The 23848-nt window shown below is 45.1% G+C and overlaps 1 protein-coding gene across 5 annotated transcripts in view; it reads left to right on the top strand.

Annotated features, from left to right (window-relative positions):
• The window catches only part of samd4a (sterile alpha motif domain containing 4A), a 101266-nt gene that overhangs the window by 57860 nt on the left and 19558 nt on the right, over positions 1–23848 (top strand). For 3 of the 5 annotated variants that reach the window (XM_036954474.2, XM_090209587.1, XM_021573682.3), the window contains exons 3-9: positions 2862–3446; positions 6985–7338; positions 14761–14870; positions 15228–15314; positions 16808–17063; positions 19250–19335; positions 20493–20611. In XM_036954474.2, coding sequence (XP_036810369.2) covers positions 2862–3446; positions 6985–7338; positions 14761–14870; positions 15228–15314; positions 16808–17063; positions 19250–19335; positions 20493–20611 — 1597 coding nt within the window. The remainder of the gene's footprint in view (positions 1–2861; positions 3447–6984; positions 7339–14760; positions 14871–15227; positions 15315–16807; positions 17064–19249; positions 19336–20492; positions 20612–23848) is intronic. The other 2 variants (XM_090209589.1, XM_021573684.3) reach the window with 1 other exon arrangement.

The following is a 23848-nucleotide window of genomic DNA, read 5'->3' as shown; positions in this document are numbered from 1 at the left end:
GCACTGTCGAGTCTTCACGACTGTGCTTGTGTGTTTGGACCATTTTAAGTCTTGGACACAGAGGAACTGGAAGCTGTCTACTTGCTCCACTGCCACCCTGTCCACGATCAGCTCCTTAGTCTTGCTGACGTTGAGGGAGCGGTTGTTGCTCCGGCACCACACTGCCAGGTCATCGTTGCTGGTAATCAGGCCTACCACTGTTGTGCCAACAGTGAATTTGATGATGGTGTTGGAGGTGTGTGTGTGCGCACGAGCGTTCACAACTTTTGCATTCTAGGTTATTGGTGTGTGTCTCAGAGCACCAGGTGAATGGATACCCTTTTAAAAAGCACTGAACATGTTAATAAAGCTTGATCAACGTCACTCTCCCTCCCGGCTAGACAAGGAATGGATGAATGGCACTGACACTTGGAGACAGAGGGTGGAAGACTTGCCACCTCAAACTGTTTTTGTCTCACCTATATTTGGATGTAGGGAGGACATAAAGGGGGATAGAGCAAGGGGGGGGGGGGGGGAACGTGGAAAAGAGGAACGTGGAAGGAGGAAGAGAGAGTCCCAAAGATGACTAGGCTATTGTATAAGCTGCCTGCTGCTCCAATTCAAAACTGAACCTTGAGGGAGGGGGAGGGGGGGTGAGAAGGAGGAGTGAGTGAAAAGCAGGCTAAAGGGAGTCAAGAGGGAAGAAAAGAGTGTGTGGAGCCTTGTAGACAGTAGGACAGCCATAGGAGAGTGGGGGGAATAGTGAAAGCAAGAGCGAGGGAAAGAGAGCAGGCCTCAGTCCAAGTCAAATGGAGGGCTCTAAATTTAGGATAAAGGTGTTACTGGGGGTCATGAGAATAAACTGGGCATTTAGCCCAGAGCCATAGGCACAGCTCTGGGGCGGGCACCACTATATTTGTGTTTATTAAGGATCCCCATTAGCTTCTACACTACACATAAAACAAAAGATAAAACAGTACATCATATAACATTGTTACGCCACTACATGAAATCACATTTTATTAGTACAACAGGTACAACCTTAGAGTGAAATGCTTACTTACGAGCCCCTAACCAAAAGTGCAGTTAAAAAAATATATAAAAAATATGGATAAGAATAAGAGATGAAAAGTAACAAGTAATTAAAGAGCAGCAGTAAAAAATAACAATATACAGGGGGGTGCCGGTACAGTCAATGTGCAGGGGCACTGGTTATTCGAGGTAGTATGTACATGTAGGTAGAGTTATTAAAGTGACTATGCATAGATGACAAACAGAGAGTGGCAGTGGTGTGGAGGGGGAAGGGGGGTAATGCAAATAGTCTGGGTAGCCATTTGACTAGATGTTCAGGAGTTTTATGGCTTGGGGGTAGAAGCTGTTTGGAAGCCTCTTGGACCTAGACTTGGCGCTATGGTACCGCTTGTCGTGCGGTAGCAGAGAGTCTATGACTAGGGTGGCTGGAGTCTTTGACAATTTTTAGGGCCTTCCTCTGACACCGCCTGGTATAGAGGTCCTGGATGGCAGGGAGCTTGGCCCCAGTGATGTGTACTGGGCCATTCGCACTACCCTCTGTAGTGCCTTGCGGTCGGAGGCCGAGCAGTCGCCATACCAGGCAGTGATGCAACCAGTCAGAATGCTCTCGATGGTGCAGCTGTAGAACCTTTTGAGGATCTGAGGACATACATACAGTACCAGTCAAAAGTTTATTATTATTCGGGGCATTGTGCAAGGTGTCAGAAACACGATGGCATCACACAGTTGCTGCAGATTGGACGGAGGTACATTCATGATGTGAACATTCAACGTTCCATCTCATCCCAAAGATGCTCTATTGGATTGAGGTCTGGGACTGCGTAGGCCACTCAAGAAAACTGAGCTCATGTTCCAGGTGATATTTTTCCACTCCTCAATTGTCCAGTGTTGCTGATCGTGTGCCCACCGGAGCTGCTTCTTTCTTGTTTTTGGCTGATAGTAATGGAACCTCCAGTGTGGTCGTCTGCTGCAACAGCCCATTCGTGACAAGGATCAACGAGTTGTGTATTTTGTGTTGCTATTCTGCACACCGCTGTTGTACTGCACCTTTATTTGTCTGTTTGTGGCCCGCCTGTTAGCTTGCATGATTCTTCCTGATAAACTCAGTCACTCAGTGTAATCGTTGACATTATTCTCGGAAGCTACCCATAACATATCCCAGTCCGCGTGATCAAAATCTTGAAGCGTGGATTCTGATTGGTCAGACCACCGTTGAATAGTCCTTAGCATGGGTGCTTCCTGTTTGAGTTTCTGCCTGTAGGAAGGGAGGAGCAAAATGGAGTCATGATCAGATTTGCCCTGTAGGCATCCTGGAAGGTCGAGTGTTTTTAGCAGCGCGAGTACTACAGTCGATGTGCTGATAGAACTTCAGCAGATTTTATTCTCAAATTTGCTTTGTTAAAATCCCCAGTTACAATAAATGCGGCCTCAGGATATGTGGTTTTTGCATAAAGTCCAGTGGAGTTCTTTGAGGGCCGTCGCGGTATCGGCTTGAGGGGGGATATACATGGCTGTGACTATAACTGAAGATAATTCTCTTGGGAGATAATACGGTCGGCATTTGAGGTATTCTAGGTCGGGTGAACATACAGGAACTCATGTCCTTTTGTTATCACGATCATATCGTTCATTCCAGCGGGAGATGGATCGGCAGACTTTTTTCTGGCTGAAAATGAGTGTGTAACCGGCTGTATAAGGCAACAGCCGGCACTAATGGAAAACACTGCACATTTGCTATCTGTAAATTCAAAGTCACACCATTATGAATAAGCCATTGTTATGTGTTACTGTAGATTCCTATATTAACCGTTCCTCTCTTTTTCTCTTCCTTCTCGCTCTTCCTCCCCCAGTGGTGATCAGCCAGTGGCAGGGTGAGCCCAAGGAGCGCGTCATCTCCCTGGTCCTCACCCACCTGCCCCTGCTCAAGCCGGGCAACGTCGAAGCCAAGGGCGAGTACATGCGCCTCCTCCCCCGCATCCTGGCACACACCATCGAGCACGGCCGCCATCTGGAGGAGTCGCGCCAGCTCCTCTCCTACGCCCTCATCCACCCGGCCACTTCACTGGACGACCGAGCCGCCCTTGCCCTCTGGCTCAATCACCTGGAGGAACGCGCTGCTGCCCGGGCTGACTCGTTGGAACGACTGCCCCCCTCCCCAGCCTCGCACCATCAGACGCCCCCCTCAACGCTCTCCTCGTCGGGTTCCAGTTTGGGTTCCTCTGTGGGCCACCTGGGTCACCTGTATCACCACCAGCGCTACGGCTCAGACGATCGGCTCAACGGCTGGCAGGGGTCGAGGGACTCGGGGTTGGGCAGCGGATGGCAGCAGCAGGGGCAGGGAGGGTGTGAGAATGGTGGGCACCTGGCTCTCTACCCGTCCTCGTCTGTACCTGGGAGTATCAACACGGTGGGCACGGGCGGCAGCAGCAACACCAGTGAGTGGCTCTTCTTTTTCGACTTCCTGCTTTTTATAGCGAAGTCCCAATTGTCTGACATGGCTTCCTTTCTTCCTTTCCTCTCGTGGTTTACTTTCTATCTGGAGCAGCACTGATCTGAAAGGAGTCCAATCAATCAATCAAATGTATTAATTATGCTCTGTTTACATGAACAGTTGTCCCAATGTTGTCATAGTAGTAACTAACATAAAATGGGCATAAAACTGCCTGAGCAGTCCCCACATCTGGTTTTCAGGGAAAAAGGAAGCTAGGTTGAAGGTAATGTATCCCTGAAAACCAAATACATCTGGTTGTCGTTGACCCCGCTGAGGGTGTCACAGTATAAACCTGGCCTGGACCAGTAAAGAGTTTCACCGTCACTTTCACCGTCAGTTGTGGTGAATTAAAGGGGACCAGGAAAGGAAAGGAAGCTGTGTTATGATGTGGCCTCCTCCACTTCGTGTTGTTGTTTTGGATTAAAATACTCACTCTTAGCAGCTCACTCAGTAGTTTGCATGTGCTTAGTCAGGGTTCCTGATGCTGATGAGAGTGCAGTCTTTATTAAACGGACTTGTCAGGACACTCTGAAATTATAGTTTACAATGTCACTTTACACCTCCTTTAGTTGTGTTAGTAACCTTTTCAAATAAAGTGGCGCCAAAGTCTCAAGAGTCTAGATGCCCCCCCCCTCCCACACACACACACACAGTTTTCATGTTGTCATTGCAGACCTTAGAGAGCTATTTGTAACTTTTAAGGAATGTCCAGATCAACTAGCCCATGTCAGCTAGGTTTTTTTGCCCATAGGTTTTGTTGTAATGTTTGAGTCACTCAAATATCACATATAAGATATGGCTAAATCGAATTGCAGGAAATTAGCTTTAAAATGGCAAATAAAGTGGGGTGTGAACAGTTTGTGCTTATACCCATAGAAATAGACACGAGGAGGGGGGTGTTCTCCAGTGCTGGAAGGGGTGGGCTGAGTTAAAATGTTTTGGAACCCCTGTTCTAGAGCACCCTCAGCCGGAACCAATGCTATAAGGTAAACTCCAAAGAAACCCAAGTCAGCCAGCCACTAGCCACCTGACAAATAGCTGGAAAATGTCTACCCGCTGCGTTGAAGTCTAAAGTGGTAGGTGGGTGAGTAGGCCCTATCGCCCAGCACTCCAAAGCTATTCAGATTTAACATATCTGTGGTTAGAGCAGGATATTTCCAGTTGAAGAATGCAAGGGTCTTTTTTTCTCAGATGAAGGAGACAGCTGGAGATATAAATAAGGACACATTTAAAGCTCTGGGCCCTGCGCAAGATCCTCTTATTTTTTTACTGTGCTTGGGAGTTTTAGAAGTCCATAGCACAAATGAGTGATTTTACAACTCTACTCTAGAGTTGCCCTCCTTTTAGCCAATGGTCAGTCACCACAGGATTAAGGCACTTAATGGTCAATTCAACGTCTGCATTGGCCATGCAGCATTTACGGTGATACGGAAGTCTGGGATTTCATACTTCTTACGCTTTGCAGAGCAGCGCAGAGCTGTTGTGAAGGAAGTTGTCAAGGGAGAGAGTTTGTGTTTATACCGGTCCTCCCGACCCCATCTACCATCAACCAATTATGTCAAGGCAGAGCTATACGGAGCCCTCCGCATTGTTGCAACATTTCTGAGGCGCACAACGATGTGGTACTGAGCTCAATTTGGCCTCTGCGTGACTCTGGAGGCTCTGAATTGCGTCACACCCTCCAAACGGAGCCTCCGAACACTTCAATGGGTTAAGTCTCCATATTTTTCAACAATGCAATATTTCTACACACAATCCCCTCCGTCTGTCTCTGTCTCTGTCTCACCCCACCAAACCCCACATGCGTACCTCCCTATCGCCATCCCAGGCACCACGTCCCATCCCTTACCCATGTAAGGTAGCCTTTGTGGAGAGTCTGTATTTAAGGAAAATGGCTAATATTTAGGGACTGGAACTTGTAATGTTAGCTGGCCACCTATTTTAAACTAGCCCGTAAAATCCTATACATAGCCAGGCTAACACAGTTAGTGGTGCCGCATATAGGGGGAGAAAGAGACTGACAGGCGACACACACACAGACACCGGCCGGATAGTGGGCACATAAAGCTCTCTCCAGTACATCTTATTTTTTTTGCCTTCGAAGCCAGCGTGCCCACTCCGTCTACTGGACATTTCCATCTAAATTGGAGTTCATAGGAGCATGTCAAATTGGGTGTTCAATGAAAGCGAAGAGTCTATATTTGTGACTTTTTATACATTTTGTTGTTACAAAGTGGGATTAAAATTGATTTAATTGTCATTTTTTTGGTCAACGATCTACACAAAATACTCAGTCAAAGATTTGAACATTTGTATTAATTTTTTTAAATGAAAAGCAAAACGGGTCTATTATGATTGTTTCAGATTTGGTCTGTTCTGGACCAACCATATAATGGTCTTGTTTGGGGGTGGAACTCATTACCATTATAGCCACTGTGTAGAATAGGACCCAATTATGCAAAAGAAGGGTATTGCATATTTCTACATGTGTGTACCTATTCAGCATACATCACCATGAATATAATTATACATTTCTGTATAGATCAGGGACGCATGATGTAATTCCATTACCGTCATTCCTTCACCAGAAGTAAATCCACTTCAGCAACTGTAGTTCAATATCCAAAATACATGTTTTCATCCTTGAGTATGCAGCATGCTTTTGCCTCTCACTAGAGCCCCATCACTACTAGCCTACTTGCCTCATGTCATAGCTGTCTTCTTTCTGCAGACATCTTTTGATTCTTAATTTGGAGCAGATATTTATAACAGAAATTTAAGAAAACGTGGTTGAATTCAAAACTGAGGGAGATTTTACTGTAATTCTTTAACCAAGCATTGCATCTGCACAGTTCTTCCAGTAAATGTGATTTTGTGACAGAGTTGGAAATCAATGGTTTTTGTTTGGCATACAATTTAAAGTGAAACATCTGAATCCGCATAATTCCGTTACTGTGGAATTGTCCTACTCCAGCTACTTCTGGAATGTTCTGTGACGCCATACAAGGTTTACCTGTTGTGTAGGTGTAAAAGCAGGGGAAAATGTCTGTCTCTCCCCCTCTCTCTTGCCTGCTTGTTTTTCCGACAAAAAAATAAATATGACAAGTTGTGTTTTCTGTGACCCAACTGTGCTCAGCGGCCTCTTCAATCTAGCGACCTTCGGTTACTGGCCCAACGCTTTAACCACTAGGCTACCTGCCACCCCTACTTCCCACTGGTACAGAAAGACAGAAGCCTCTGGCTGGGAGAACAGTGTGTTGTGAATGGACATTATAATCATCAGTAAATTGGTTACAGTAGTAAAGTTGAGCTGGGGGCTAAGACTCAGGTCTGGTCTGGGCCTCACCATGCCTGTCTGTCCATGTCCCTACTAGCTCTCAAACTAACACAGTGTGTTATCATGGTAGTATCCTAGCAGAACTGAGCCCCTTTCTAACTGTCTGGGCCTCCCCACCCCCCTGTCTCTTGTGTGTGTCTTGCAGTCCTGTTTGGCGGCGGCGGAGGGCAGCACAGTCCCCTGAAGCGTTCGGTGTCCCTTACCCCCCCGATGAGTGATGGCTCCTTGGCCGGTTCCTCCTCCTTGGGTTTGGGTCATGGCTGGCTCTCCCAGGAGGACCTGCGCGGGCCCCGGGGGGGGGGAGGAGGAGGAGGAGGAGGGCTGGGGCTGGCCCCCACCGACCCCCACCACGCACCCCTCTCCCCCCAGAGCAGCGTAGCGTCTTCGGGTAGTGGCGGCAGCGAGCACCTGGAGGACGCAGGTGTAGGAGGAGGAGGATGCTGTGGAGGAAGTTTGTACCGCAGGAGCACATTTCATAAGGAGGGCAGCGGCATGAGGGGTGAGTTCAGTACTCCACCGCTCTCATGCGTAGCGGACAGGGTAGCATGGAGGAGGCAGCCATGGGGGCTAGGGGGATAGAGGGTGTTCACCACAGGATGTCCCTCATCAACTGTTTTTGAGTTGACCGCGTCTGCCCCCCAAATGCGTTTGATAGTTCGTTAGATATTTAGTGTAGTGATCCAGTCATTGATTAAAAATTCCACGTCTATCAATGTCAGTTGAAACAGAGCTTTGTGACCGTCCTGGTCTGAGACGGTTAAAGTGTTTTCTAGAATGTCCTCTCCAGCAGTTGTGGTCGGTGCCGTTTAAGATTAAGGAGGACGTTATTATTGGATGACTGTCATTCATATTCCATTCACCCAGCTCAATGAAACATCGATAGGTTTATACTACTAAACTCAGCAAAAAAAGAAATGTCCTCTCACTGTCAACTGCGTTTATTTTCAGCAAACTAACATGTGTAAATATTTGTATAAACATAACAAGATCCAACCACAGACATAAACTGAACAAGTTCCACAGACATGTGACTAACAGAAATTGAATAATGTGTCCCTGAACAAAGCGGGTGTCAAAATCAAAGTAACTGTATCTGGTGTCAGTATCTGGTGTGGCCACCAGCTGCATTAAGTATTGCAGTGCATCTCCTCCTCATGGACTGCACCAGATTTGCCAGTTCTTGCTGTGAGATGTTACCCCACTCTTCCACCAAGGCACCTGCAAGTTCCCGGACATTTTGGGGGGGGAATGGCCCTAGCCCTCACCCTCCGATCCAACAGGTCCCAGACGTGCTCAATGGGATTGAAATCCGGGCTCTTCGCTGACCATGGCAGAACACTGATATTCCTGTCTTGCAAGAAATCATGCACAGAACGAGCAGTATGGCTGGTGGCATTGTCATGCTGGAGGGTCATGTCAGGATGAGCCTGCAGGAAGGGTACCTATCACATGAGGGAGGAGGATGTCTTCCCTGTAAGGCACAGCGTTGAGATTGCCTGCAACGACAACAAGCTCAGGCCGATGATGCTGTGACACACCGCCCCAGACCATGATGGACTGGATCGATCCTGCTCCAGAGTACAGGCCTCGGTGTAACGCTCATTCCCTCAACGATAAACGCGAATCTGACCATCACCCCTGGTGAGACAAAACCGCGACTCGTCAGTGAAGACCACTTTTTGCCAGTCCTGTCTGGTCCTGCAATGGTGGGTTTCTGCCCATAGGCGACGTTGTTACCGGTGATGTCTGGTGAGGACCTGCCCTACAACAGGCCTACAACCCCTCAGTCCAGCCTCTCTCGGCCTATGATGGACAGTCTGAGCACTGATGGAGGGATTGGGTGTTCCTGGTGTAACTCGGGCAGTTGTTGCCATCCTGTACCTGTCCCGCAGGTGTGATGCTCGGATGTACCGATCCTGTGCAGGTGTTGTTACACGTGGTCTGCCATTGCGAGGCCGATCAGCTGTCCGTCCTGTCTCCCTGTAGCGCTGTCTTAGGCATCTCACAGTACGGACATTGCAATTTATTGCCCTGGCCACATCTGCAGTCCTAATGCTTCCTTGCAGCATGCCTAAAGCACATTCACGCAGATGAGCAGGGACCCTGGGAATCTTTCTTTTGGTGTTTTTCATAGTCAGTAGAAAGGCCTCTTTAGTGTCATAAGTTTTCATGACTGTGACCTTAATTGCCTACCGTCTGTAAGCCTTAGTCTTAACGACTGTTCCACAAGTGCATGTTCATCAGTTGTTTATGGTTCATTGAACAAGCATGGGAAACAGTGTTTAAACCGTGTTTAAACCCAAATAACCTGTGAAGTTTTTTGGATTTTTACCAATTATCTTTGAAAGACAGGGTCCTGAAAAAGGGACATTTCTTTTTTTCACTGAGTTTACATGATACCTGAATTTGCCCTGTACCCATCATGATGTTGCTACAACCTGGCCTGCACATGAAAGTTTATAATGTAGTTGCACAGGTTTGAGAGACACGTTGTAGGAATCAAGGTGACAGACAGTGACACATTCAATACCAGATTCAATACTGCCTTGCACACTCTTGCCTGCATCTGATCTGGTGTGCAATCATTAGTCCAAACAGTTTCAGTTCCGTTTTGCAACTTAAACAAGAGTTTCTGGTATTGGACAAATTCAGATAGGGCCCTGCCCATTTTCTTCCGTTTGCTTCCGTGTTAAGAAATGTTTTGCAACAGAATTAGCAGAATGAATCACCGGTGCACACACAGTTCACAGCGAGGCTATATACAGGGGGTACCGGTACAGAGTCAATGTGTGGGGGAAGTGACTAGTCGAGGTAATTTAGGTAATATGTACATGTACAGTAGATAGAGGTAAAGTGACAATGCATAGATAATAAACGAGGAGTAGCAGCAGCGTAAAAATGGGGGTGAGGGGGACAATGCAAATAGTCCGGGTAGCCATTAATTTAGCTGTTGGTTAGCTGTTCAGGAGTCTTATGGCTTGGGGGTAGAAGCTGTTAAGAAGCCTTTTGGACCTAGACTTGGCGCTCCAGTACCGCTTGCTGTGCGGTAGCAGAGAGAACAGTCTGACTAGGGTGGCTGGAGTCTTTGGCAATTTTTTGGGGCCTTCCTCTGACACCACCTGGTATAGAGGTTCTGGATGGCAGGAAGCTTGGCCGTATGCACTACACTCGGGTCCTCCTTTCCTGTAGTCCACAATCATCTTTGTTGTCTTGATCACGTTGAGGGAGAGGTTGTTATCCTGCCACCACACTGCCAGGTCTCTGACCTCCCTATAGGCTGTCTCATCGTTGTCGGTGATCAGGCCTACCACTGTTGTGTCGTCGGCAAACTTAATGATGGTGTTGGAGTCATGCTTGGCCATGCAGTCATGGGTGAACAGGGAGTATAGGAGGGGACTGAGCACGCACCCCCTAATCTATGGATTACACATGACTGAGAATACAGATATTAATCTGTTGGTCACAGATACCTTAAAAAGGTAGGCGCGTGGATCAGAAAACCAGTCAGTATCTGGTGTGACCACCATTTGCCTCATGCAGCGTGACACATTGCCATCACGTAGAGTTGATTAGGCTGTTGATTTTGGCCTGTAATGTTGCCCACTCCTCAATGGCTATGCAAAGTTGCTGAATTTTGGCGGGAACTGTAACACGCTGTCGTACACGTAGATCCAGAACATCCCATACATGTTTAATGGGTGACATGTCTAGTGAGTATGCAGGCCATGGAAGAACTGGGAAATGTTCAGCTTCCAAGCCATGGGACTGTGCATTATCATGCTGAAACATGAGGTGATTGCAGCGGATGAATGGCACGACAATAGACCTCAGGATGATATCACGGTATCTCTGTGCATTGAAATTGCAATCGATGAAATACAATTGTGTTTGTTGTCCGTAGCTTATGCCTTTCCATACCATAACCCCACTGCCACCATGGGGCACTCTGTTCACAACGTTGACATCAGGAAACCGTTCGCCCATATGACACAATACACGTGGTCTGCGGTTGTGAGGCTGGTTGGTCGTACTGCCAAATTCTCTAAAACAGTTGGAGGCGGCTTATGGTAGAAAAATTAACATTTAAATTCTCTGGCAACAGCTCTGGTGGACATTTCTCTAGCTCCCTTAACTTCTGTGGCATTGTGTGCCAAAGCTACACATTTGAGTGGCCTTTTATTGTCCCCAGCACAAGGTGCACCTGTGTAATGATCATGCTGTTTAATCAGCTTCTTGATATGCCACACCTGTCAGTGGATGGATTATCTAGTCAAAGGAGAAATGCTCACTAAGGGATATAAACAAATGTGTGCACAACATTTGAAAGAAATAAGCTTTGTGCATATGGAACATTTTTTTTTTTTTTTTTTTTTTCAGCTCATGAAACATGGGACTTACTTTACATGTTGCGTTCATATTTCTGTTCAGTGTAGATTGTTATTTATCAATAATGTTTTGTTGCATTTAACTGCCAAAAATACTGTTACAGAAGCTATTTCCTTAGTAGGTGACGTCAGGGGTCACCATGTCGGAGACGTGGGTGCTCAGGATGATAGTTTCTCACTAGTAATTACCAGTTTGAGGGCCGTTCAAGTGGCTTTTTTCCAGTCATGTGGGCTGTCTCTGTTAAGTAACTACCCATCCCGGATCCGGGAGAATTGTCATCAACTGACACTAAGTAGCATAACGCAACGGACAAAAAATCTTACTAGAAAATATTCATATTCATGAAATCACAAGTGAAATATATTCAAACACAGCTTAGCCTTTTGTTAATCACCCTGTCATCTCAGATTTTGAAAATATGCTTTACAGCCAAAGCAAGACAAGCATTTGTGTACGTTTATCGATAGCATTATGCCTAGCTAGCAGCAGGCAATCTGGTCATGAAAATCAGAAAAGCAATCAAATTAAATTGTTTACCTTTGATGACCTTCGGATGTTTTCACTCACGAGACTCCCAGTTAGATAGCAAATGTTCCTTTTTTCCCCAAAAATTATTTTTGTAGCCAAAAAATAATTAGTTCTTCAGGTTTGGCTGAGAAAACGACTGGAAATTGCGGTAACGACAACGCCGGAAAATATTCCAAATTAGCTCCATAATATCTACAGAAACATGGCAAATGTTGTTTATAATCAATCCTCAAGGTGTTTTTCAAATATCTATTTGATAATATATCAACCGGGACAGAGCTTTTTTTTAGTAAGACCGGGTGGAAAAATGGCTAACTCTGTCTTTTGCGCAAGAAATACACAAAGAGCCATCAGGTGGACACTGACGCACTGTTGTCGCTCAGGCTCAATTTTCAAAATAAAAGCCTGAAACTATGTCTTGTGATACTAGACACATTAAGGAAGCCATAGAAAAAGGAATCTCGTTGATATCCCATTCACTGCTCAATAGGGAAGCATAGGAAGGGACTTTACTCATTCTTTTGCCTGCAATATCAGTTCTGTTATACTCACAGACAATATCTTTACAGTTTTGGAAACTTTAGAGTGTTTTCTATCATAAGCTGTCAATTATATGCATATTCTATTTTCTGGTCCTGAAAAATAGCCCGTTTACTTTGGGAACGTTATTTTAAAAAAATTATAATAATTTACCCCTAGAATTCAACAAGTTAAGTAAGTTACACAATTAATTGAAAGCTTTGGCCTGCTTATATAAAGTGGGTACTACTTGTTTGCTGAAATGGATGCAAGAGTAAAGTTCATAACAGGGCTCGATCACTTTCACGAGGTGCGGAAACACCCTATTCTCATTTCAGTTCAGATACAAAAATAGCCTACATAGCCTGCTCTTGTAATTTCTTTAGACCGGTCAGAATCTGCTGCCAAGGGTTGCTTGAATGTAGAGGGGAGACGTTGTTGTGGTGTTTCTTTGCGTTTCCGTCTTGCTCTTGTATACTGGGGTGACGTCGGCGTAAATGTGTCAACATACACGGAGTGTTCAAAACATCTTTCCAGGACATAACTTTCACCTGGTCAGTATATGATTCTGTATTGATGTCACTTGTTAAATCCATCCAGGAGACCGGTTAAAGAAGGAATTGCCTTGAGACTATTACCATTCAGAGTGTGAATGGGCAAGACAAAAGACTTGTCTTTTGAAAGGGGGATTTACATTTTAGTCATTTAGCTAATCCAGAGCGACTTGCAGTAATGAGTGGATACATTTTTGTACTTGGTAGTAGGTGCGCACCGGTTTGAGTGTGTCAAGAACTGCAATGCTGCTGGGGTTTTCACGCTCAACAGTTTCCCGTGTGAATCAAGAATGGTCCACCACCCAAAGGATATCTAGCCAACTTGACACAACTGTGGGAAGCAATGGAGTCAACATGGGCCAGCGTCCCTGTGGAACGCTTTCAACACCTTGTGGAGTGCATGCCCCAATGAATTGAGGCTGTTCTGAGGGCAAAGGGGCAACTCAATTTTAGGAAGATGTTCCTAATGTTTTGTACAGGTGTTGGCAACTGCAAAAATAATTCTCATTTAGCGTGGCGACATACTGTTTACGTTTTATTCACAACTCTCACAACTCTCCTCGAATTCTGGTTTATCAAACCCACCAATCGCCATCGGACAGAACTAAGTTCCCTGCTGCGCTTCACAAATGGACAGTTTGAAATGTGCCAATTCAGATTTTAACTTTGATTACAATGTGAGCATTGGCTCTAGTTGTTTTAATATAATATTCTGAAATGTTTTTTCAGTTCAGATTTACTCAACCAACATAGGCCTACAATGCAGCATAGCCTATAGTGTTTTTCATTTTGTTCCTTTTTTTTTATGTATTCATTCGGGTTCACAGTGCAGACTGAACCGAGGTCCCCATACCTAACGGTTCGGTACGAATACTGTACCTGGTGACTTCTGGGCCAAGTTTTGATTGGTTGGTTTGGTTGGCCCCCGCATCTTGTCTGTGCAAGCACTTGAGTGAATGGGGCAATAGGAAACAAGACCCCCGTTGCTTGGTATTTTAAGTTGTTATGCGCCACCACCGCTCATGTTAAGGGCTCCAATATGGCTTGACTAGCGACGACAGAGTACTGTCAGGACAGGAGCGTACATTCTCTGATGTTGCCTTTATAGGGTGGCTTTCTATAAGACCCTGTTGCATGCGCAGTCTCAGGACACAGATACAGTGACATCTGGTTCCTAGTGTACCCCGTATAACCTTGAACCATTACCAATATGCACAAGTTTGCATAAGCAGTCCTAAGCATCTGGGCTCCTATTCAGACTGTATCTCTGACTAGGAGTGACGATCTAATCCATATACTCTTATTCATTACAGTCTAAAAGGCAAAACTGATCCTATATCAACACTCCTACTCCGAAACTTTGTGAACACGAGCATGAATGGTACAACCAGCTTTCTGGTATTGTTTGCCTTTGCTTGGGGTCAATGTTTTTGCCCTTTTCTAGTAGAAAGAAAAGGCCATTTTAGGCTTGTTTAGAGCCTGGTGTTTGCATCTAAGTGTGACGTACACCGTTAAAGTACTGTGTTACCAATACATTATGCTGTGACAATGAAATGTGATTTAAAGCAGTAAAATAAAATACTTCTAAGGTAATTGACATTGACACCCACCACATAACATACAAAGCAAACGATAGAACCAAAACTCCTTAGCTAGCGACCGACATCTGAGGAGGTCTAAAAAGGGTCATGGTCTCAGTGTTTTACATCACGGCTTTGACTTGAAGGATAAGAGTTGAAGGGATAAGTCCCTATGGGCCCAGGTCCAAAGTAATCCACTAAATAGGGAATAGGATGCTATTTGGGACAGAGTCTGAGACACTAGGAGAGTTTTAATGGTGAGAGGGAATGTCAGAAAGGACACTCATATCAGTGTCGTTACATTGACTTACTACAGATGTGCTTAAGACATTTGTCTGACGTGTGTGCCTACAGATGTGCCGGCCTGGCTGAAAAGCCTCCGTCTCCACAAGTATGCGGCTCTATTCTCCACCATGACGTACGACGAGATGATGTCACTGACCGAACAACAGCTGGAATCACAGGTCAGTAGCAACAAGGAATACCTAAGGAAACTTACTAGGAGCATAAAGGCAATTTTAAGGAATTGTTACGGTAGTGAAAGTCTGTCTCCAGTTTCTAGTACTGTACTTTTGTCGTCTTCCTCAAAGAGCTGATAGACAAGGTAGACAGGATGTTATAAAGGCTCATTCATGCTTATAACAAGTTATAAAGTAGTATTCTTTTTTTTAATGGGAGGCTTTAAGTAAATTGATTCAGAAATGTTCAGTTGAACACGTTGATTAATTACCCTTTTCATTATGTATTTCTTTAACTTGTCGTTAGTGTGTGTTTGTGGTGAAGGAATGTTGAAAGAGTGAAATTATATTCATTTTCTGCAGAATGTCACCAAAGGGGCGCGCCACAAGATAGTCATCAGCATCCACAAACTGAAGGAGCGCCAGAACATGCTGCGCTGCCTAGAGAAGGTCAGTGGTGCAAGCTGTCAACTTCTTAGGTTGAGTAAGTTGTCACGAAGCTTCTACAATGTTTTGCTAAGTGAGGCCCAATCCCAAATCAACCCCTGAAACCTTCTCCCTATGCACTTATTGAAATGTAAGAACATTCGATAGGTATAAGTAATATGATTAACTGAGCAATATTACCATATTGCTTATACCTGTCAAATCCTCTCAGATCTGTGACAGTCAGGGTCAATTTGGGATTGGGCCTGAGTGAAATAGGCAGACAATTGGGGTCAGCGTTTCACTTCCTGTCTAAAGGATCGGTTTGGGCAGTTGCTCTTTTTCTTTTTCCTCTCTTCGTCTGTGCTGAGTGGAAAAGACTTGACAGATAAAAACAATACAGTATGTCTGAAAACCTGACTAGCTGTCTAGTCATCAGGAAGAGGGCCAAGTGAGAGACCTTGGATCCTTCCATTTCTCTTCGAGAGGGAGGTAAAAGGAATTGAGGAAACGAGGCTGGAGGAAGCAAAGATTCGACTGCTAGTAATGTTTTTAGACACAGCCACATCATTTGATGGCTTGCTCACCTGTCAGTTATTTTAGATCAGTACAGATGAAGAGGACACAGGTAGAGAAAATACACTTTTTCGACTAGAGTCCACTTATCCAGGAAGATAACGTCTGAGCCCTGTCTCTATAAGGGTCTCGGACAATGGCTGTCAAGGTCCCAGCGGGGTGTCTTCTCTTATAGGGCCTTCTAAATTCAAGCCTGACCTTTTCACCAGGGGCTCTTCATTCAAAAAATTTGCTTCTGCGCTACATTTGTATGGTTTGGGGGTGAAACAAGACACCTGTTGCTTGGTATTTCAAGTTTTTATGTGCTTGCTTGCCACTCATGTTAAGGGCTCAAAAATGAATTTGACTACCAGCAGCAGTACTGGACAGGGGACACAGAGGATGCATCCAAAATGGCACCGTATTCCCTATAGTGAACTACTTTTGACCAGAGTCAAAATTAGTGGAGCGCTGGTCAAAATTAGTGCACTATATAGGGAATAGGATGACATGACCGGACAGGATAGTAGTGAAATGTGTGTATTTTTGCTGATGAGGTCGGAGAGCGTTTCCTCCCTTTCATGTCCAAAATATCCCGCCGCCTGACAGCCGCTGTTGTAGGAAGGACTGACGGAGACTTCTAGAATGATCCTCCTCTGGGCTATGAGTATTTGTTTCCCTTACTGTAACGGTCCGGAACTGTTTGGTACCATATGTCTCTTTGATGTTAAAGAAGCACCTTCATTATAGATCATGCTGACTAATTTCCTTTCTCCCTTCTCTCTGCTATATCTCCTCCTCCCCTGCTCTCCTCTCTTTCACTTCATTTTTACTGTACCCCTTTGTGACCTTCCCTTTCTTGCTCCCATTCCTTAATTCTCTCTCCTTCTATCACTTTGTTTCCTCCTCCTTCCTTTTCTCTCTCACACTCTTTCCCTTTAATTTTATCTCTCCTTTCCCAGGACGTGTTGGAAGGGGGTAACCTGCGCGCCCCTCTTGCCGAGCTCCACCAGATGATCCTGACACCCATCAAGGCTGTGGCCAGCGACGAGTCGTTGCCCTCCTCGACCACACAGCAACCCCTGTTGAGCCTTGAGGGGAAGAGCAGCGCCGCCCCGGGCTCTCACCTGGCCCCCGGAGGAGGGGAAGGGGAGACAGGGGCTACCCTCATCGCCGAAGGGGACATCCCCGGCCAGTTCACTCGCGTCATGGGCAAAGGTAGAGGATCTAGTCCCATAGATTGGGAAGTTAAGTTGTCGTAACGTTGTCACTCGCACGTCACATTTGTGTGATAGACTTCACAGAAAGAAACCAAACACCTGGTGTCACAATGTGGTCACTATTTAACTTCAAAACCATTTTCATATTTTTCATTAGTCCACCATATGGTCCCAAATATTATAATTTTGCCTAATAGGAAGCCTGTGTTGACTTCTGGAAAGGTTTCAAACTTCATAAGGCTTTTTGCGTTTACTTGTTTTTGGGCATTAGGAGACTGAAAGCGATTTAACTTAACCTTTCTGATCTCCCCATCCCGGATCCGGGATCGTGAATACAGACTCAAGCTCATTACCATAACGCAACGTTAACTATTCATGAAAATCGCAAATGAAATGAAATAAATATGCTAGCTCTCAAGCTTAGCCTTTTGTTAACAACACTGTCATCTCAGATTTTCAAAATATGCTTCTCAACCATTGCAAAACAAGCATTTGTGTAACAGTATTGATGGCTAACGTAGCATTTAGCATTAGCATTCAGCTGGCAACATTTGCACAAAAAAAAAGAAAAGCATTCAAATAAAATCATTTACCTTTGAAGAACTTCAGATGTTTTCAATGAGGAGACTCTCAGATAGCAAATGTTCAGTTTTTCCTGAAAGATTATTTGTTTAGGACAAATCGCTCCGTTTTCTGCGTCACGTTTAGCTATGAAAAAACCCCTGTATCCAGGATTGTGTAAATCTATCAGCAAGCTCATTAGCATAACACAACGTTAACTATTTATGAAAATCGCAAATGAAATGAAATAAATATGCCATCTCTCAAGCTTAGCCTTTTGTAAACAACACTGTCATCTCAGATTTTCAAAATATGCTTCTCAACCATAGGAAAACAATCATTTGTGTAAAAGTAGCTAGCTAGCGTTAGCATTTCGCGTTAGCATTTAGCGTTAGCATAAGCGTTAGCATCCAGCACGCAACATTAACAAAAACATAAAAGCCTTCAAATAAAATCATTTACCTTTGAAGAACTTCTGATGTTTTCAATGAGGATACTCTCAGTTAGATAGCAGATGCTCAGTTTTTCCAAAAAGATTCCTTGTGTATTAGAAATAGCTCCGTTTTATACATCACATTTGGCTACCAAAAAAAATCCGAAAATTCAGTCCTCAAAACGCGAACTTTTTTCCAAATTAACTCCATAATATCGACTGAAAACATGGCAAACGTTGTTTAGAATCAATCATCAAGGTGTTTTTCACATATATATCTCTTCATTGATACATCGTTCTTGGACACATGCTTTCTCCCCTGAATCAAATGGTAAAGTAGAAGCAGCTGCCAATTGCGCACCGAATTCGACGCAGGACACCAGGCGGACACTTGGAAAATGTAGTCTCTTATGGTCAATCTTCCAATGATATGCCTACAAATACGTCACAATGCTGCTAAGACCTTGGGCGAACGACAGAAAGTGTAGGCTCATTCCTTGCGCAATCACAGCCATATAAGGAGACAATGGAAAACAGAGCTTCAGAAATTCTGCTAATTCCTGGTTGATGCATCATCTTGGTTTCGCCTGTAGAATGAGTTCTGGGGCACTTACAGACAAAATCTTTGCAGATTCTGAAACTTCAGAGTGTTTTCTTTCCAAAACTGTCAAGAATATGCATAGTCGAGCATCTTTTCGTGACAAAATATCGCGCTTAAAACGGGAACGTTTTTTATCCAAAAATGAAATAGCGCCCCTAGAGCTCTAACAGGTTGACATGCAACATTTTTATTTGACTATCAAAAACGGATTAATGAAAAACATACTAAATAAACAATTGTAAGACAGCCCTTAGCCGTTGTATATTGGCCATATACCATACCATCGGGCCTAATTGCTTAATTCTAGTATGTGGGCGTTTTGGTTTCTTGACATTCCATAGACTTCCCTTCCTCTCCCTAACCACCTCAGTGCTATGTACTGAACAAACAGTGGACATTTTGGAAGAAATGTGGAATATGGAAATCAGTGTGGCCACGTTTCCCCTTGCTCAAACCCTGTGTCCTTAAATCCCCCTGCTTTGGGGAAAGTAATTCACCCGCTCTCTTTTTCTTTCTTTTTCTTTCTTTTTCTACCCTCTTCTCTCTCCTCTCTTTTTTTGTCCTCCCTTTCCCCCTTCTCTCTCTCCAGTTTGCACACAGCTCCTGGTGTCCAGGCCAGATGAAGAGAACATCAGCTCCTATATGCAGCTCATTGACAAGTGCCTTCTGCATGAGGTACACACACAGAGCGAGAGAGAATACTTTTCTTAATACAGTTCTTCAGACCCTTATTTATATAATGGGTGAATGTTTCACATTAGAGCAGCAGTTGTCATCTACATTTCAAGGGGAAACTGACTCTGCCTTTGTGTGTGTGTGTGTGTGTTCATAACCTCACAGTATTTTAGACATATATTACATTCTGTATCAGCTCAAGTGTGAAAGCTGGATATTGGAAATTGTAAAAAAATACAAAGGTATACTGAACAAAAAATGTAAACGCAACACGCAGCCATTTCAATGCTTTTTACTGTGTTACAGTTCATATAAGGAAATTAGTCAATTGAAATAAATTCATTAGGCCCTAATCTATGGATTTCACATGACTGGGCAAGGGCACAGCCATGGGTGGGCCTGGGAGGGGATAAACCCACCCACTTGGGCGCTGGGAGCAAGCCCAGACAATCAGAATGTGTTTTTCTCCACAAAAGGACAGAAATACTCTTCAGTTTCATCAGCTGTCCGAGTGACTGGTCTCATACGATCCCGCAGGTGAAGAAGCTGGATGTGGAGGTCCTGGGCTGGCATGGTTACACATGGCCTGTGGTTATGAGGCCAGGTTGGACGTACTGTCAAATTCTCTAAAACAACTTATGGTAGAGAAATGAACATTCAAATCTCTGGCAACAGCTGTGGTGTACATTCCTGCAGTCGGCATGCCAATTGCATGCTCCGTCAACTTGAGACATCTGTGGCATTGTGTTGTGTGACAAAACTGCACAATTTAGAGTGGCCTTTTATTGTCACCATAAGTCATTTGTACTGTGTAATGATCATGCTGTTTAATCAACTTCTTGATATGCCACACCTGTCAGGTAGATGGATTATCTTGGCAAATGAGAAATACACATTAACAGGGATGTAAACAAATTTGTGCTCTATTTTAAAGAAATAAACTTATTGTGTATATGCAGAATTTCTGGGATATTTTATTTCAGCTCATGGGACAAACACTACATGTTGCGTTTATATTTTTGTTCAGTATATTTCTAGTGTAGTGGGGCCATAAAAAATCAAAATAAACTAACAAAGCTGAACTGCAAAACCCTAAGTCATGGTCTTTCTCCTACTCTTTGGCCCTGCAACCTCTCCTTTCCCCTCTCCTCCTTCAGGCGTTCACTGAGACACAGAAGAAGCGGCTGTTGTCATGGAAACAGCAGGTGCAGAAGCTGTTCCGCTCGTTCCCCAGGAAGACTCTCCTGGACATGGCGGGCTACCGGGCGCAGAGGAGGTAGATTAGACCCTACACACACACACACATTCCTCACAATCAAATGTAGACCGCATTATCTACCAAGAGAATTCTCTTCGATTATAATCACAGCCGTATATATCCCCCCCCCCCCAAGCAGACACATCGATGGCTCTGAACAAACTTTATTTAACTCTTTGCAAACTGGAAACCATTTATCCGGAGGCTGCATTCATTGTAGCTGGGGATTTTAACAAGGCTAATCTGAAAACAAGACTCCCTAAATTTTATCAGCATATCGATTGCGCAACCAGGGGTGGAAAGACCTTGGATCATTGTTACTCTAACTTCCGCGACGTATATAAGGCCCTGCCCCGCCCCCCTTTCGGAAAAGCTGACCACGACTCCATTTTGTTGATCCCTGCCTACAGACAGAAACTAAAACAAGAGGCTCCCACGCTGAGGTCTGTCCAACGCTGGTCCGACCAAGCTGACTCCACACTCCAAGACTGCTTCCATCACGTGGACTGGGACATGTTTCGTATTGCGTCAGATAACAATATTGACGAATACGCTGATTCGGTGTGCGAGTTCATTAGAACGTGCGTTGAAGATGTCGTTCCCATAGCAACGATTAAAACATTCCCTAACCAGAAACCGTGGATTGATGGCAGCATTCGCGTGAAACTGAAAGCGCGAACCACTGCTTTTAATCAGGACAAGGTGTCTGGTAACATGACCGAATACAAACAGTTATTCCCTCCGCAAGGCTATCAAACAAGCTAAGCGTCAGTACAGAGACAAAGTAGAATCTCAATTCAACGGCTCAGACACAAGAGGCATGTGGCAGGGTCTACAGTCAATCACGGACTACAGGAAGAAATCCAGCCCAGTCACGGACCAGGATGTCTTGCTCCCAGGCAGACAAAATAACTTTTTTGCCCGCTTTGAGGACAATACAGTGCCACTGACACGGCCTGCAACGAAAACATGCGGTCTCTCCTTCACTGCAGCCGAGGTGAGTAAGACATTTAAACGTGTTAACCCTCGCAAGGCTGCAGGCCCAGACGGCATCCCCAGCCGCGCCCTCAGAGCATGCGCAGACCAGCTGGCCGGTGTGTTTACGGACATATTCAATCAATCCCTATACCAGTCTGCTGTTCCCACATGCTTCAAGACGGCCACCTTTGTGTCTGTTCCCAAGAAAGCTAAGGTAACTGAGCTAAATGACTACCGCCCCGTAGCACTCACTTCCGTCATCATGAAGTGCTTTGAGAGACTAGTCAAGGACCATATCACCTCCACCCTACCTGACACCCTAGACCCACTCCAATTTGCTTACCGCCCAAATAGGTCCACAGACGATGCAATCTCAACCACACTGCACACTGCCCTAACCCATCTGGACAAGAGGAATACCTATGTGAGAATGCTGTTCATTGACTACAGCTCGGCATTCAACACCATAGTACCCTCCAAGCTCGTCATCAAGCTCGAGACCCTGGGTCTCGACCCCGCCCTGTGCAACTGGGTACTGGACTTCCTGACGGGCCGCCCCCAGGTGGTGAGGGTAGGCAACAACATCTCCTCCCTGCTGATCCTCAACACTGGGGCCCCACAAGGGTGCGTTCTGAGCCCTGTCCTGTACTCCCTGTTCACCCACGACTGCGTGGCCACGCACGCCTCCAACTCAATCATCAAGTTTGCGGACGACACAACAGTGGTAGGCTTGATTACCAACAACGACGAGACGGCCTACAGGGAGGAGGTGAGGGCCCTCGGAGTGTGGTGTCAGGAAAATAACCTCACACTCAACATCAACAAAACTAAGGAGATGATTGTGGACTTCAGGAAACAGCAGAGGGAACAGTAGTGGAGAGGGTAGCAAGTTTTAAGTTCCTCGGCATACAAATCACAGACAAACTGAATTGGTCCACTCACACAGACAGTATTGTGAAGAAGGCGCAGCAGCGCCTCTTCAACCTCAGGAGGCTGAAGAAATTCGGCTTGTCATCAAAAGCACTCACAAACTTCTACAGATGCACAATCGAGAGCATCCTGGCGGGCTGTATCCCCGCCTGGTATGGCAACTGCTCCGCCCTCAACCGTAAGGCTCTCCAGAGGGTAGTGAGGTCTGCACAACGCATCACCGGGGGCAAACTACCTGCCCTCCAGGACACCTACACCACCCGATGTTACAGAAAGGCCATAAAGATCATCAAGGACATTAACCACCTGAGCCACTGCCTGTTCACCCCGCTATCATCCAGGTGCATCAAAGCTGGGACCGAGAGACTGAAAAACAGCTTCTATCTCAAGGCCATCAGACTGTTAAACAGCCACCACTAACATTGAGTGGCTGCTGCCAACACACTGACACTGACTCAACTCCAGCCACTTTAATAATGGGAATTGATGGGAAATTATGTAAATATATCACTAGCCACTTTAAACAATGCTACCTTACATAATGTTACTTACCCTACATTATTCATCTCATATGCATACGTATATACTGTACTCTAGATCATCGACTGTATCCTTATGTAATACATGTATCACTAGCCACTTTAACTATGCCACTTTGTTTACATACTCATCTCATATGTACAGTGCCTTGCGAAAGTAAAAAAAGGTCAAAATTATTCAGCCCCCTTAAGTTAATACTTTGTAGCGCCACCTTTTGCTGCGATTACAGCTGTAAGTCGCTTGGGGTATGTCTCTATCAGTTTTGCACATCGAGAGACTGACATTTTTTCCCATTCCTCCTTGCAAAACAGCTCGAGCTCAGTGAGGTTGGATGGAGAGCATTTGTGAACAGCAGTTTTCAGTTCTTTCCACAGATTCTCGATTGGATTCAGGTCTGGACTTTGACTTGGCCATTCTAACACCTGGATATGTTTATTTTTGAACCATTCCATTGTAGATTTTGCTTTATGTTTTGGATCATTGTCTTGTTGGAAGACAAATCTCCGTCCCAGTCTCAGGTCTTTTGCAGACTCCATCAGGTTTTCTTCCAGAATGGTCCTGTATTTGGCTCCATCCATCTTCCCATCAAGTTTAACCATCTTCCCTGTCCCTGCTGAAGAAAAGCAGGCCCAAAGCATGATGCTGCCACCACCATGTTTGACAGTGGGGATGGTGTGTTCAGCTGTGTTGCTTTTACACCAAACATAACATTTTGCATTGTTGCCAAAAAGTTCAATTTTGGTTTCATCTGACCAGAGCACCTTCTTTTTTGGTGTGTCTCCCAGGTGGCTTGTGGCAAACTTTAAA

Source organism: Oncorhynchus mykiss, chromosome 19 (assembly GCF_057628025.1).
Source record: "Oncorhynchus mykiss isolate SJ-2025 chromosome 19, ASM5762802v1, whole genome shotgun sequence".
Classification (NCBI taxonomy): Eukaryota; Metazoa; Chordata; class Actinopteri; order Salmoniformes; family Salmonidae; genus Oncorhynchus; species Oncorhynchus mykiss.
Note: the sequence above shows the minus strand (reverse complement) of the source record. Positions and strands in the feature narration are given on the sequence as shown.